Source organism: Teleopsis dalmanni, chromosome 1 (genome assembly GCF_002237135.1).
Source record: "Teleopsis dalmanni isolate 2A chromosome 1, ASM223713v2, whole genome shotgun sequence".
Taxonomy (NCBI): Eukaryota; Metazoa; Arthropoda; class Insecta; order Diptera; family Diopsidae; genus Teleopsis; species Teleopsis dalmanni.
The window spans coordinates 72,692,419-72,707,623 of NC_051846.1; the positions used below are offsets into that span (position 1 = coordinate 72,692,419).

At 29.7% G+C, this 15,205-nt stretch overlaps 1 protein-coding gene across 1 annotated transcript; it reads right to left on the reverse strand.

The window, feature by feature from the left end:
• Nucleotides 1-12,353: 12,353 nt before the first annotated feature.
• LOC119669540 lies at nucleotides 12,354-14,596 on the reverse strand. Its single transcript, XM_038079462.1, has 3 exons — nucleotides 14,154-14,596; nucleotides 13,860-14,003; nucleotides 12,354-13,074 (listed from the first exon to the last, which is right to left on the reverse strand). The coding sequence occupies exons 2-3, from the start codon at nucleotides 13,908-13,910 to the stop codon at nucleotides 12,628-12,630; spliced, it is 498 nt and encodes a 165-aa protein (XP_037935390.1). The 5' UTR covers nucleotides 13,911-14,003; nucleotides 14,154-14,596; the 3' UTR covers nucleotides 12,354-12,627.
• Nucleotides 14,597-15,205: the final 609 nt, after the last annotated feature.

Below are 15,205 nucleotides of genomic sequence, written 5' to 3' on the forward strand. Positions count from 1 at the left end.
AGAAACAATTTCATAAAAACTTGATTTTCTTAAACGTTATAGTTCTATAAGAAACTGAAATTAATCCAAGAAAAATAAAGTTTGTTTTTGAAACAATTTTTTTTGTCGCTATTTTACGAAATAATGTTGCATGCAATCGCAAATCCTGTAAGCCGCATTAGTCAAAAGAACACTTGATTTTCCAACCTTTCTCCACATTTTCTTGTCGTACTTAAGGCGAACATAAACAATAACAACAACGAACTCATAAAACATCTGCAATCAAAGTAAGCGGCTTAATGGATTTTATGCGTTTATACTTTTAAAATGTCACAATCGACTGATTGTATTTATGTTAAAATATTGTGTACGAAAATAGAGCTTAATGTCGGTTTTTTAAAATTTAAATTTAGTACTTTAAAAATATTTGTCAATAAATGCTACATCACATTTATTGATTGACATTTAATTTTGAATGCTGTTTAATAATGTTTTTTGCATATCAAAATTTTATTATTTAAAAAGTAACATCCTTATAAATAATATTGATAAAATTTAAAAAGCCATAATCTTATATTTTTTATTATATTAAATTTGTATTTTATGTGTGCTTAAATAATTTTATGCATAAATGTTGACATATTGATATGATTTAGATTTCGAAAATTATAGGCAATCAACCTTTAACTCTCATAGTTTGGTGACAGCACTGCTGCCTAACCATTATTATTTGCTAGCATGTGCCCTTCAAACCTGCCACGCTTCGCTGTGTGGTTATAGTAATTTCTTACTATTCCTAGATGTCGACATGGTTATACCGCCAAGTACTCGGTCGCCACAGCTTCTTAAGTGGGAACAGGATGTACCGCGGGAAGGTAGAAGTTGACATTTGAGTCAGAGAGACTAGGTCATGAGGCACATCATGGCCACATACATCCCTATCAGTGACGACGCGTGCTCTATCTGGAAGGGTGTGCGGCCCTTCTTTAATGTTGTTTTTACATGTACCACTTAAATTAAAAATGATAAATTGAAATACCATATATGAGATGTTTTATTAATAATAACTATATTACATTAGGCAATAATATATTCGCAATATTATATTAACAATTCATTAACAAAATAACATATTAAATAAATTAAATTAATAATTTATATATAAATTTAATATTATATCAATATGGAAGAAACAAAACTTTTCACATAATTCTCGTAACATCAAACTTTTTTCAAACAAAAGAGTTTTAACTCAGAACCATACATGTTTATGCAGTGATCAAACAAAATCAAACCCACTTGCAACGTATAAATGTGCGGACAAGTACTCCGCACAGTAAGCGACAGAAATTCGCGGGTGCTACTGTTAAAAGGGGAGAGACGAAATGTGATAGAAATGTATGGTGAGATGAGCTGCAAACTTCAGCCGCTCATGCAACCACTTTGGCAAATCATCATGTTGGATGCGTATGCATGCAGTTGATATTCGAATAGAACAGAAAATTACTCTCATACAATTCCCACTATATAAATCTTTATTTCTGATATTACGAACGGGAGCACACGCACATTATTTTGTTCATATGCAACGTATGAATGTGCGGCCAACTTCTTTGCACACAAAGGGGAGAGACGAAATAAAAGAGAAATGATCTGTGATTTGAGCTGCAAATATATGAGCACAACTAACAAGTATAGCGGCTAACAAAAGCAAATTGATTGAGTTTTCATAGACAATTATATATAATTGTTTTTGCTAAAACTTTAAAAATATATATATGAAAATGTAATAAATAATAATAATTCTTGATGTGAAGATACTTAATAAATTTATATACCTATGTTATTTGACATTTTGCAAATTATGTTACGGTGTTCACCGCACACCTCCGCACCTTAGAGCAATCGTCACTGATCCCTATGCATAAATACTTATGCTAGTTTTAAATCGCAATTAAGTCGATGAAGTTAATCATTGGAATTATTTCAACAATTTTTATTCCAATCACTCCAGTTGACATTTAATATTCAGGCCTATTCTGAATCGCAAGGGAATGGGAGTTTGTTCCCTGTTCCCAATTCCCCTATTCTGAATAAATTTGGTATGTTCCCTGTTCCCAATTCCCCTATTCTGAATCGCATGCGAATGGGAGTTTTTTCCTAATTTTGCACAAATTCTCTCCCTACCAAATTGTTGGGGAGACAAGTTAAAAAGTATTAAAAATGGTTTAATTTAATATAAAAGTAACTGAAAATGATCAGATTTTTGAATATATTTTAATAAAATTATTATTATAATAAAATTATTACAATAAATTTAATATTTTCAAAGTTTTATTTTTTGATTAGTTTTCCGAATATATTTTATTTAAATTATTATTTTAATAAAAGTATAACAAATTTGAAATATTTAAATTTTTATTTATTTATTTTATTCACACGGGTTTTTTCCACTAATTAAAGTGTTAACTATTGTTTTTAAAACAATAGAAAAATAAAAGGAAACCAAATTCTGAAATAAATGGATTCCTAGAATAAGTTAAAATAAACTGCAATTATGTGCAGGTAAAACATTGCTTTTGTTATTGTAAGATCTGCACAGGTATAAACTATTATTACTTCATTAATTGAAGCATGAAGGACATTTCTATCCTAATTATATAAAAAAAGTAAATTATAATTTACGCAAATTTTATATAAAAGCAGTGAATGTTTGAAAATAAAGACATTGAAGAATTGATATCATAACGTAAGGTTTTTTTTTAATTAGTTAAAAATTTAGAAAAGAATTAAATTTAACATTTAAGTAACCAATAATAATAAATTTTTCGAATATATTTTAATGTGATATTTAATGTCTGATGTCTGATAAGCTCCTTCAGCAAAGAAATGCAAACAACCGCTCAATTTCACAATTGGAGCAACTGCAAACTGCTTCTTTGCTGGTTGTAGTTCCTCCGTAAGTTCCTCTAACAGGTAAATAAATGCTGGTTTATTTACTCTGTAATATTTTTGAAATCTATAATGAAAAAAAGTTTATTTTAAAACCAAATTAAATTTACATTTGTACTTACAAGAAATTAGGCAGCTCATGTGGATTTGCTGCGTCTCTCAAGTTTCTCCGATTGATCCTCTGTTTCAAAATTTCTTGCTCATGTTCTTGAGCCAAATCCTCTGCTAATATTCGTAATGCAATTGAATGCATTTTTAAAGTTTTTAAAAATTTTTTATATAAATAAACACCAACAACTGCACAATTCTTTTTATATGTTTATTTTTCTCATTAAAATAAAAGTTTTTCATTAATCACTTATAAAATTATTTATATTTATTTCTAATAATTTGTGCAGCAAACAAATAATATTTTAACATTTAAATCAACATATGATACGCAACTGTTTTTTTTGTTTTGCTCATTTTCTCACTTTTCGTCATTAAAAAGTGGCATGGTTGCCAAAATTTAACAAAACAAATTTGAAATTGTTGTTGTTCACGAAACTGCTGTCTCCCTAGCGATTCAGAATAAGGGAGCTGTGTGTTCGGGAACAGCGTGGGAATAGGGAGTTTTTTCGCTGGGAGTATTCAGAATAGGCCTGATTATGTATTTGACACTGCTAGAACTCAGCTTTAAGAATAGATTTAAGTATGAACCGCTTTTTAGCTTTTATCGCGTTACCTTTGGAGTATCATGTTATTTTTAAAATACAGAAAGTCATAATTTGACATGGCTGGGTATAATGCTTACATATTTAGTCAAAGTTATAAATAGTTGCATCTGAAAAGCATAGATTCTGATTTTTATTCGTTAACAACTTTGTTCTGATTAACATGACTTAACAGTAAGCCTCATCACACACTGTAATTAAATTTTTATAGAAACTAATTCTTGCTCTCCCTCTTTTTATATACATATGTAAATTTGTATTCAAGTTAAAGTTATACTATGTTCAGACACACATTCCGCAAAAAATCTTAATTTCATCTTCGTTTCAGCGAATTTATGTTGTTTTTTTCCATACAAAATTCAGTTTTAAGGTAAGAACGAAATTAAGGGAAATGGCCTTAATTTCATTGAAACGAAGGCTCAAGTTAAGGGACATTACAAATGCAACTATGCGAAAGATAAATTTAAAGTGACATTTTTTTAAAATAAATGTCAACGATAGTTGACTTTAATGAAGCCGGGAAAATAATTTGACAGTAGTGCAAATTTTTAAATTTGAATATAGAGAAAAAACTGTAACTGTTATTAATTTAAAATAGAGTAAAAAATAATAATTCACATACCTGAAATCCACTAAAGCTAATAAAACTACTGAATGCCATATTTTATGGTTATAAAAGTTGATTTAAGTTGATTAACTTTTAAAATCTCCCAGATACAAATGGTGTTTGGAGCATGTAATTGTTAATATTCGATTTGTAAACAAAAAACATATGATTTCTTTAATTTGTGACAGTATGAACACTTTCAAAATTAACTTAATTTCATTTTTTCGAAATTAAAGAAATTTGACTGCCTGAACATAGTATTAAGAACTATTTTATGTATTTCACAAAACAGTTTGATGTTTTTTTTGATTAGTCATTTTTTAATAAGAAAACTGACTTTATTATTTCTTAACTTTTGCAGCTAATCTTTCTTCATTTGAAACTATTTCATTAAATTTAAAATTTTAATTATTTTGTATAATAAAATATAGATATTGATATGTATGTACATAATCTCTCCCACTCAATCTCTTTTTCTTAGTGTAGAATTAAGATAGAAGTAAGAACACTATTCTGTATAAACGTAAATATAATAAATTGAGTTGGTTTTGAACACTAGAACAAGAACGGTCTTTTATGTTGCTCGTAGATATATATCAGATATCATATATGTTATGCATATTATAATATTCTTGTTTGGTTAAAACACGCTTGTGAGTATTTCAATTTTGGCAGGTTCAGAAGTTCAATACCAAGTACTTTGACTCCAAAAACTTATATAGCAACTAATAAAATAACAAACATAAATAACTTTTATGGTGAGTACTCGACATAGCTGTATGTTCAGTAGAAAAATACAATTAAATAAATAATATTTTTATTATTTCTTTTGCACAATTGTTTATCTTTTTCTTTATATTTATTATCAGTGACAACTGCTCTAAGGTGCGGAGATGTGTGACCAGTGACGACGCGTGCCCTATCTGGAAGGGTGTGCGGCCCTTCTTTAATGTTGTTTTTACATGTACCACTTATATTAAAATATATGAGATCTTTTATTAATAATAACTATATTATATAAGGCAACAATATATTCGCAATATTATATTAACAATTCATTAACAAAATAACATATTAAACAAATTAAATTAATAATTTATATATAAGTTTAATATTATATTAATATGGAAGAAACAAAACTTTTCACATAATTCTCGTAACATCAAACCAAATTTTTTCAAACAAAAGAGTTTGTACTTAGAAACATACATGTTTGTGCAGTGATCAAACAAAATCGAAACCACTTGCAATGTGCGCACAAGTACCCCGCACAATAAGAACAGAAATTCGTGGGTGCTGCTGTTAAAAGGGGAGAGACGAAATGTGATAAAAATGTATGGTGAGATGAGCTGCAAACTTCAGCCGCTCATGCAACCACTTTGGCAAATCATCATGTTGGATTCGTATGCATACAGTTGATATTCGAATAGAACAGAAAATTACTCTCATACAATTCCCACTATATAAATCTCTATTTCTGATATTACGAACGGGAGCACACGCACATTATTTTGTTCATATGTAACGTATGAATGTGCGTCCAACTTCTTTGCACACAAAGGGGAGAGACGAAATATAATAGAAATGTTCTGTGATTTGAGCTGCAAATATATGAGCACAACTAACAAGTATAGCGGCTAACAGAAGCAAATTAATTGAGTTTTCATAGACAATTATATTTAATTGTTTTTGCTAAAACTTTAAAAATATATATTTATATGGAAATGTAATAAATAATAATAATTCTTGATGTAAAGATACTTAATAAATTTATATACCTATGTTATTTAACATTTTGCAAATAATATTAGGGTGTTCACCGCACACCTCCGCACCTTAGAGCAGTCGTCACTGTGTGTGACGCATACCCTAACATAATTTGCAAAATGTTCTATATATATTGATTAAATAGCTTTACATCGAGAATTAAAATTATTTATTACATTTCCATATATATGTATATGAAAACTATGAAAACTCAATAAATTTACTTCCCTTAACTGCTATAGTTAGTTGTGCTCTTAAGTTTGCAGCTCAAATCGCATTTCTATTGTATTTCGTCTTTCCCCTTTGCGTGCGGAAAAGTTGGCCGCACATTTATACGTTGCAACTGCAATCACAAATTTCTGTCGTTAGTTGTGCTCAACAGAAAAATTAACAAAATAATGTGCGTGTGCTCACGTTTGTAATATCAGAAATAGAGATTTATGTAGTGGGAATTGTATGAGAGTAATTTTCTGTTCTATTCGAATATCAACTGCATGCATACGAATCCAACATGTTGACTTGCCGAAGCACTTGGTTGTGCGGTTAAATCTGTAGCACACATTTCAGTACATTTCTTAAAATTTCGTCTCTCCCCTTTTAGCTGGGCCACCGATGAATATTAGCCGCCTGATGTGCGGAAAAGTTGGCCGCACATTTATACATTGCAAGTGTGTTCGATTTTGTTTGATCACTGCTTAAACATGTATGGTTCTGAGTAAATGTTTGAAAAAATCTATTTTGATGTTATAAGAAGTATGTGAAAAGTTGTGTTTATTCCATATTGATATAATATTCAACTTATATAGTATATATAAATTATTAATTTAATTTATTTAATATGTTATTTTGTTAATGAAATTATAAATATTATATTGTGAATGTATTATTGCCTAATGTAATATAATTATTCTTAATGAAACATCTAATATGTTTCAATTTATTATTTTTAATTTAAGTGGCTCACGTAAAACAACATTGTAGAAGAGCTGCAAACCCCTTCCAGATGGGGCACGCGTCGTCACTGTTTATTATATATATTCTTATATTCTTATATTTATTTTTTTCTTTTATTTTATAAAATTATATTATATAAAATTTTCTGGGATTATCGGAACAAAAGAATTGTTATATCTAAGAATGAGTGTTATATATTTAAAATTTTTCTCCAAAATAAATATAAATGATTGCACTTAAGTTAAAGTGTTACAAAATTTTTAATTAGTTTTGTTTTGTTTGTTAAAGTTTGCAACCAAGCCAACCAACTTCCATGAATCTTTACACAAATACGGAATTATAAAAGTGCTAAGTTCTACTACGACCCAAGTACACATATGCGCTTACATGTGCTCGCAGGGAGTGCAGGGGAATATCACTCATACGCATGGAGTGCAAAAACTTTATTTAATTTAATTTGTACGAGAAAAACTTTGTAAATTACGCAAAATAATTGCTTTTGCACTACTTTTTCTTATAGGGCGAAACGTCTGTAGTACTTGTGGGTTTTGACTTACACATAAAATAAATAATCTGCATTCAAATTTTACAAAACATATGAGTGTATTTGCATTATTTATATCCCACACAAGTGCAGAGTTGACGCCAACTGCAGTGTCAAACATTTCTGCCTTACTGCAAACTGATGTAGTTTCGAAACTTTTTCTCAACTTCTTGGGTAAATATTTCGTTCAGGATAAGTTGGCAGGCAGTGAACTATTCAAAGTTTCAGTAGATCATCTCCAAAGTTTATATGTTAATAGCACTCCTTAAACGCTGCATTGAACGCATAAATTGCAAGGTTCAACTTGATGACTGCCAATCAATTTGCAAGGAGCGCACTGACTTTACCTCAGTTAGTTCGGGATGTTTTGCATTTGATTGCTGTTAATAATTAAGTACCTGTTTACATTGATGTACTTTATTTGTTGAATGCCAATATGCAAATGCAATTGCTTGGAAGGCATAAAAGCCGCATTTCATATTTACACATGTTAAGTTCAATAATTTGATGTTTTGTGCTTCAAATTGGCAGTCTTGCGAATATTTGAGAATATGAGGGAATTTGATTGAATTAAATCACTTCATCAAACTTAAGGTAAATAGAGACGAATAAAATTGAATTTTTAATGAATTTCTAAGATTCATAATAACAATAAAATAATATGAACTTCAATAACATTTAAGGAATACCGGATTAGCTAAATTTGAATTTCAAGATATTTGTGAAACCGCTGATGGCAAATTAAATGATTTTAAATAATAATGATCTAATTTATATTCGTTTCATTTATATCTGGAAAAAGTAGAAAATTAGAAAATATTAATAAGAATATAATATTATAACATTATAATATATAACATTATAATAAGCGAATTAATATAAAACGATGAGCTGTTGAATTAGTTTGACAAATATAAGATGTCATCTATTAAGGAAGTGTGAGATTGCTCTTAAAAAAAGTTATTAGTAGAGTTTAAGTATGCTTCATTAGAATATCGTCGGTTTAATCCTCAATACATTCTGTGGAACGTTATTGAGTTCGATCAAATAGTTTTACAAGTTGTGTTCGTCCTTTTAAAAGCTCAAACAATAAGCATTCCTAATTTCTGTTATTCGGTTATGTTAACTATATTTCAAATGATGTCGACTGCTGCTATAATACTTGGCATATAGAACAGATTTTAAGTCCTAAACAAGCATTCAGAGGTCCTGATACAGCATGGAGATCTGCAAACATTTTTCTTTGATTGTAAAAAGTATTGTACGAGAAGAAGTTTAAAATCATACTTTTATAATGTATTGATAGCTGGAATATAATCGTTAGCAATTCGTAAAATCTGCTAGTTCTTATCAACCGAAGTTTTCTCTCTATTTTCCTGCATTTTATTGATCAATTACAATTTTAGCAAAGGGATATGGTTAACTACTACACATAATTACTAATAAGCATCGAGTACCAAGGCAATCTTCACCAAGAACATGGTCACATTTTATTTATATCTGCAGAAGGCATTACTTAAAAAAAAAACTTTTTTGGCAGCAAGTTTCTTTTCTGTCTCATCTTTAGTTCCGCTTTTCACGCACTATATAGAAGAGAAATATATAAGCAAAGCTGCGACTTTATGGTAAGCGCTAGAATGAAATTTAGTGATTGGTATTCAAAAGAGTTTTATTAAAATTTATTACTATGGTCTACAGTTTCTTGGAAAAATTTAAAGAATGGAATTAGGTTGTTAGTATTAAGTATTTTTAATTAATATTCTTAATTACTTATTTTTAATAATACATCAGCATTTCTTAATTGTAAGATCCATCGACTATTCCACGTAGTTCCCTATAGCGCTATATTGGGTCAAGCAATCATAAAGTTGTGCAATTGATGTCCAAATAACTTTGAACATCTGCTTATGAATGACCAATTTTTATAGAACAATATTTTCAAAATTTTATTTCATGTGCTGGAAATTGCGCAAAGCCAGACTTTGAGAAAATTTTTCAAGGTACAATGGTACATTAAGACGAATGCCATCCTCAGGGACCTCCAGACTGATCCCATCAAAAAATACATAAAGCCTTAAAATTATTTACGAAAACAAACAGACTTACCAACACCGCGTTATCGCATTTTAGAATGGCTACCGACTCCTCAGGGAGATATGCAGACCTGGGTTTAATTATTGCTTAGTCTGATGAAGTGATAAACAATAATATAGTGAAGGCGTAAAGAGGGTTTTTTGGAAGACACCTCGCAGTTAACATAATAACATATACTTTCTATTTAATTTTCATGACAAAATACAATATCACATAAACCTTAAAAAAACATTTTAGTGAACAGGATCATTTAGAAGTGCTTTTCAGTAACTTGTCGGTACAGGGCTGGCAATAGTTTGGTCACAAATTGACAGTTATTCGTATCCAATGTGCTTAGTTTGAACTTTGAATTTAGCAATTAGATCCTTTGCGTAACTCAGCAAAAACAAGTTCTATAGTGATAAATTGCGTATTCTTGGAGGTTGATTCACTTCTCCTAAAATATGAAACTAAACATTTGTGCTATATGGCTTATGGCATCGACCTTTTAAAATAATATATTTTGTACAGCCATTTCTTCAACTTCATACCAGAAATTAAGCATCAGTTGTCAAATATGTGATTATATAGCTGTTGCTATCAGAATTGACTCTTTGGTTTACAATGTCGTCATTTTTAGAAAAATACTATTCCAGATTAAATGCTATACCACTCAATAACTTTTTATGGATGTTATAATTTTTTGATATTGGCTTGAAATCCAACATGTGTCTTATCAGTATATAAAATAAAATTTAAGAAAATATGGTTTTACATTTAATTAATTTGAGTTCAACCAAAACTTACAATAAGGGTATTGAAATATAATATAATGTAACTTCGGTATAAAGTTCATATTCGATAAAATTATTTAGACTAAAAAAATACTGTAAGAGGACTTATTGTCAGCCCCTTTCAGCTTGAATAATATACTATATCTTGATATAAATGAAAGAAAAAAAAATGTAAAAGGTATTAACTGAATTTATTTGTCTCTCAAAATTTTGCTTTTATTCATGCTTTAGGCAAAATCCTTAGCCTGTTTGTATTTATTTTTATGCTTGTTTTAACAGTTGCACAGAACGCATGAGTAGCATTCAATAATCAATAGAAATCACTCATACGCTACGTAGCCGCTTCTTATTTCATATGCTCTCATGCGTGATTTGACATACAAGCGGCAAAAAAGCTAATTCCTAAGCGCTACGCATACGTAAGTAACAAATGCGTGCATAAAATAACAATTTGCACATTAACGAAAAGTAAAGAAAACACGAAATTTTAAGCAAATCCGAAATAAAAATACCAAATGCGAAAAAGAAATCACATAAATAAATAAAAGTGAGGCTCAAGTGCTAAAGATCTCGAAGTAAAAACATCAAAAACTAAACGCAAATAAAATGCGAACTTACGAAAGCAAACACTCATTTCGAATAAACTAAGAAAAGGACTCAAAGGACTCAGAGGACATCAAATTTATGTGCACTCGTCTTAAATGGACTGCAAACACGTACGCAGTCTCTGGCAAACCTAAACAAATTCATGGATGTTTGTTAAAGTTTTTCTGCTGCTTGTATGGCTTCTTGTATGGCTGCTAAGATGGCATCATTTATTTGGTTTCATGCTTAACTTTGCTGATGGACGTGTAGCATCAAACTTCGTGGCGTTTGGTTCGGTACACATGTGCCAGTTGTTTTTCTGCTGAATCCTCCTATCAACACCTAAAAGCTGGCAACAGTTTACGATTTTACGATTTATTTTTTGTTTAAATAATATTTCTTTCGCATACAATGAAATGTGTTAAAGTGTTAACGATGCTGTATTTACTTTTGGGATAATATATGCAAAATGCTGCTTTTTATGACAAATGTTAAATTTACTATTTTTCCCAGATGGCACAACAATATCATCATAAATAAAAAACAAGCTTTTACGTTAGTTTAATGCGGATATAAAAAAGTCTAAGCATCCTATGATTGCTTGTATTTCGTTGCTGGCTTTTAGGGTTTTTATTACAAAATTTGTGTAAGTGGACGCAATTATACATGAAGGACATTCAATATATATTATTAAAAACATATTCAGTGTTAGTAACTAACTGTTAACTAATGTGCCTTCAACTATTTTTTTAATTAAAGTGCATTAATTCATTCTATTCTTAGCAAAGTTTATTAAGGACGTGTGCGAGTTAGGGTAAATTGCGTTCTAAACGAGGGAAATTCTAACTTGTGCCAATAATGTAGTGATTATTGATGGTGAAGTTGATGCTAAACCAAATGGGTTTAGCATCAATAGCCTAACTCGCACACGTGCTAAGGATAGAAATCTGATGATTGTAAATTACAGTAGAAATTTTATTAATGACTCTCATCTAAATATTACTGTATTTTTAATAATCAAAATTATGCAGATAAAGATATTTATTTTTTATTATATTATTATTTTTTTTATACTCTTAGAGAAATTACCACTGCCTATAAGTACTATTATGGGTTTAGTATGCAAGTTGGATATAGAGCTCTCTATCTGGCTCTCTCTCTCTCAAACGACAAAACTTTTTCTCTATTGATCGCTTCCCTATGCATGTACTTCTGTATAGTGCAAAAGCGTCGATGCTACTATAAAACAATGAATTAACACTGGGAGTATTTAAAAGAAAAGTTCTTTTATTAAACTGATTGTCTAGTTAACATTAAGATACAAATTAAATTTGTATCAAATTTTTGGTTGATTTTGTAGTCATCATATATTTTAATGAGATATTTAGTGAAATGATTTATAATGTTTAAGTTTGTGATTCAAATTTACTTCATATCATTCCCGTCTTAGAACTTATATATTTTTATTTTATATAATATTAAACATGACATATATTAAAAAAATGTTTTTGATGTGATAGCAAACACTTAACCCTTGATCGATCGAACTCATAATACAAAAATATTGTATAAAAATAAACTCAATCTTTTCGGTTTCAAAGTACGTCAATGGGTGACATACCATATTATTTGATGATATAATTAAATTCATTTTACTTCTTATTCGTAGACTTGCTCTACTTCGTGGCAGGGCATTAACATATCAAATGTGACTACTTTGATTGCATCAAAGCAGTTTATCCAAATTAAATAGAGGTATTTTTCCTTGATTATTTGCTTTACTTGCGCCTCATAATTCAATCCATCTTCACATTTCACCCGTAAGGTATTGCCCACAGCACATGCGGAGCAATCGAATACTTTTGTAACACTTAGAGTAGCTTTTCTGTACTCAGTCCATTGTTCAACTCGAGCAGAGTATCCGTGAGATTGCAATAATTCTTTAAAATGTGCTATACACTCTTTACATAATCCACAAATATAAACAACGCATAGTTGTTTCTCTGCATTGACCGAATTTACCCGAACTTCATATGTGCGCCAATTTTCATGGATTATCCGAAAGTAGTCGCCTACTTTGGGGGTCTTACGAATGCGTTTATTAGCCTAAATGACAAAAAAATGTAAATTAAAAAAATTAAATTTCAAAGACAAATTTAAGTTTTTCACACAAATCAGTTAGATCTTTTATCTCAAATTTTAAAAAAAATTATGCTGCTTTAAAAATTTCAAAATCTTTTTAAAGGAAGGCAAAATGCAACTTTGCGTTTTAATTGCAATAAATTAATAATAACCGTCAGGCATTAATTACTATTCACATTTAAATTAATGGTGTGAATTGCACAAAGTCCATTAAAATTAAATTGCCCATATGTGACGAACACATTAACCAGCGCAACGCCATCTGGTGTGATGTAAAAACCAAAGTACAAACAGCAACTAACTTAGGGCCATGTTATGCAGAGTGTCTCGGGCACGGGAAAATCCTCTCTTTTGTGCTATGCCGTAAATGCATGTTATGCAGGCAATTTTACTCCTGTCATGCCTGAGACACTCTGCTTAATATGGCCCTTAATGGTTCAGCGTCCATTTCTATTTTGCGCGCCTTCTCAGAAGTAAGAGAAGAAGTCACATAATTACGTGTTAAGCAATAAGTGCACGTAAAATAATAAATAGTTACAACAGATATTTATATTTTATATCCACGAGTATTTGTTTATCAGCAAACTATTCCTTACGCGGTAGGATTTATATATATGTATATCTTGATTTTTACCAACGCAGGCATTTGTTAAATATTAAAGTATTGCACAGACTATTATTGAAAGATTATAAGCACTAATAATTGCTCAATAGAAAAACTAAAACTTTTTACACAAATCAATAAATACCTCTTGCGATGGTTTCTTGCTTTCTGTGAATTCTGGATAAATTTTCTCCATGGTATGATTTTTTAGTAAAGTAAGAAGTAAGAAGAAGTGAAGTAAGAAATTTCTTCAACTTTCCAGGTTAGAACTGAAGTTAGAGGTGTTCCACTGAAATATAATAAAACATACAACTTGAAATTGGAACAAAATATGTTGCTTTGTCATTTCAAATAGATGCGTAATGGTGCAGTACTGTCAATGTACTTTGTACTTTATATTAGTATTATTTTAAAAAATTTATAAATAAGTTTCTTATACCTTATTTTTAATATAGTTATTATAAATATTATAATAAGCACTCCAAGTTAAACAGTCCGTGTTAAGTAGTCTTCTAATACTGAATTTTTAACGGTCAACTATTTTTAACAGAAATGCATACCATGTACTGTACGGTCAGTTGTTTTGGGTACAGTACCGTTGTAGCACGATTAAGTATAGTGAACTACTTAAGTATTACTCCAAGTGTGTTCGTTTTCTCCCATATGCAGCATATGTACCACAAAACCTTTCGTAAGCGTTCCGCTTCTGCTTGAACAAACCTTTATAAAATCTAGTTACTGATTTTATTGTGATTTAGCATGAGATAATAAGAAACGAGATTGTTCTTCTTTTAATTGATTTATCCGTATTATCTATATGCCAATTTGAAGTTGAAAACTTCTAAAATTCAATACGATTGTAAGCGTGAAATATTTCTAACATTTACTTTTTATAACTATTGATGTAAAAAAAATTCTGTTTTATTAAATTTCTTTGCTTTGACAAAAAAGCAAGGAAAACTAGATTTAATTTTCTCTTTAGTTTATTCAAAATTAGATGCGGTGCTTCTTGCTTAGTTAAGAAACTTGATCAATTCCATGCCGTGATACGAGCGTGTTTACGATCTCAGAAGATTTGATCACCTGGGTAGTTTCAGAAATGCAATCTTAGGTTGCAACATTGAACAGTTTATTAAGATTCGACTAATTTATTAAGATTTATTAAGATACCTGAATACCTTTTTAATTGTCTGCAACAATTACGATCCAATAGAGATCTTTTATTTATTATTTCCGGCTTTAACTTTGCTTCCACAACAAGTTTTTTCTTTATTCATTCTGTCAGAGTAAGGAATTCGCTTTCATGTGCCACCAAAAACACAATTAGAGTAGGAGCTTTCAAAAAACTGTGATTAATGAATTATCTTGACATCATTCGTTCTGACATTTAATTCAATTTTTTAATTGTTATTTTTTTAATATCTTTTCTGTTTGTAATATTTAAATATCTATTCCAAATTCTTAATACTAAATTTTTTATTTTGAATTAAA

Excerpts from the sequence above, each read along its gene's own strand:
- LOC119669540 (XM_038079462.1), bottom strand. The coding sequence starts at position 13,910 with ATGGAGAAAATTTATCCAGAATTCACAGAAAGCAAGAAACCATCGCAA. Across the intron at positions 13,075-13,859 it reads GCAAGAAACCATCGCAAGAG|GCTAATAAACGCATTCGTAA; the intron begins GTATTTATTGAT and ends TTTGTCATTTAG.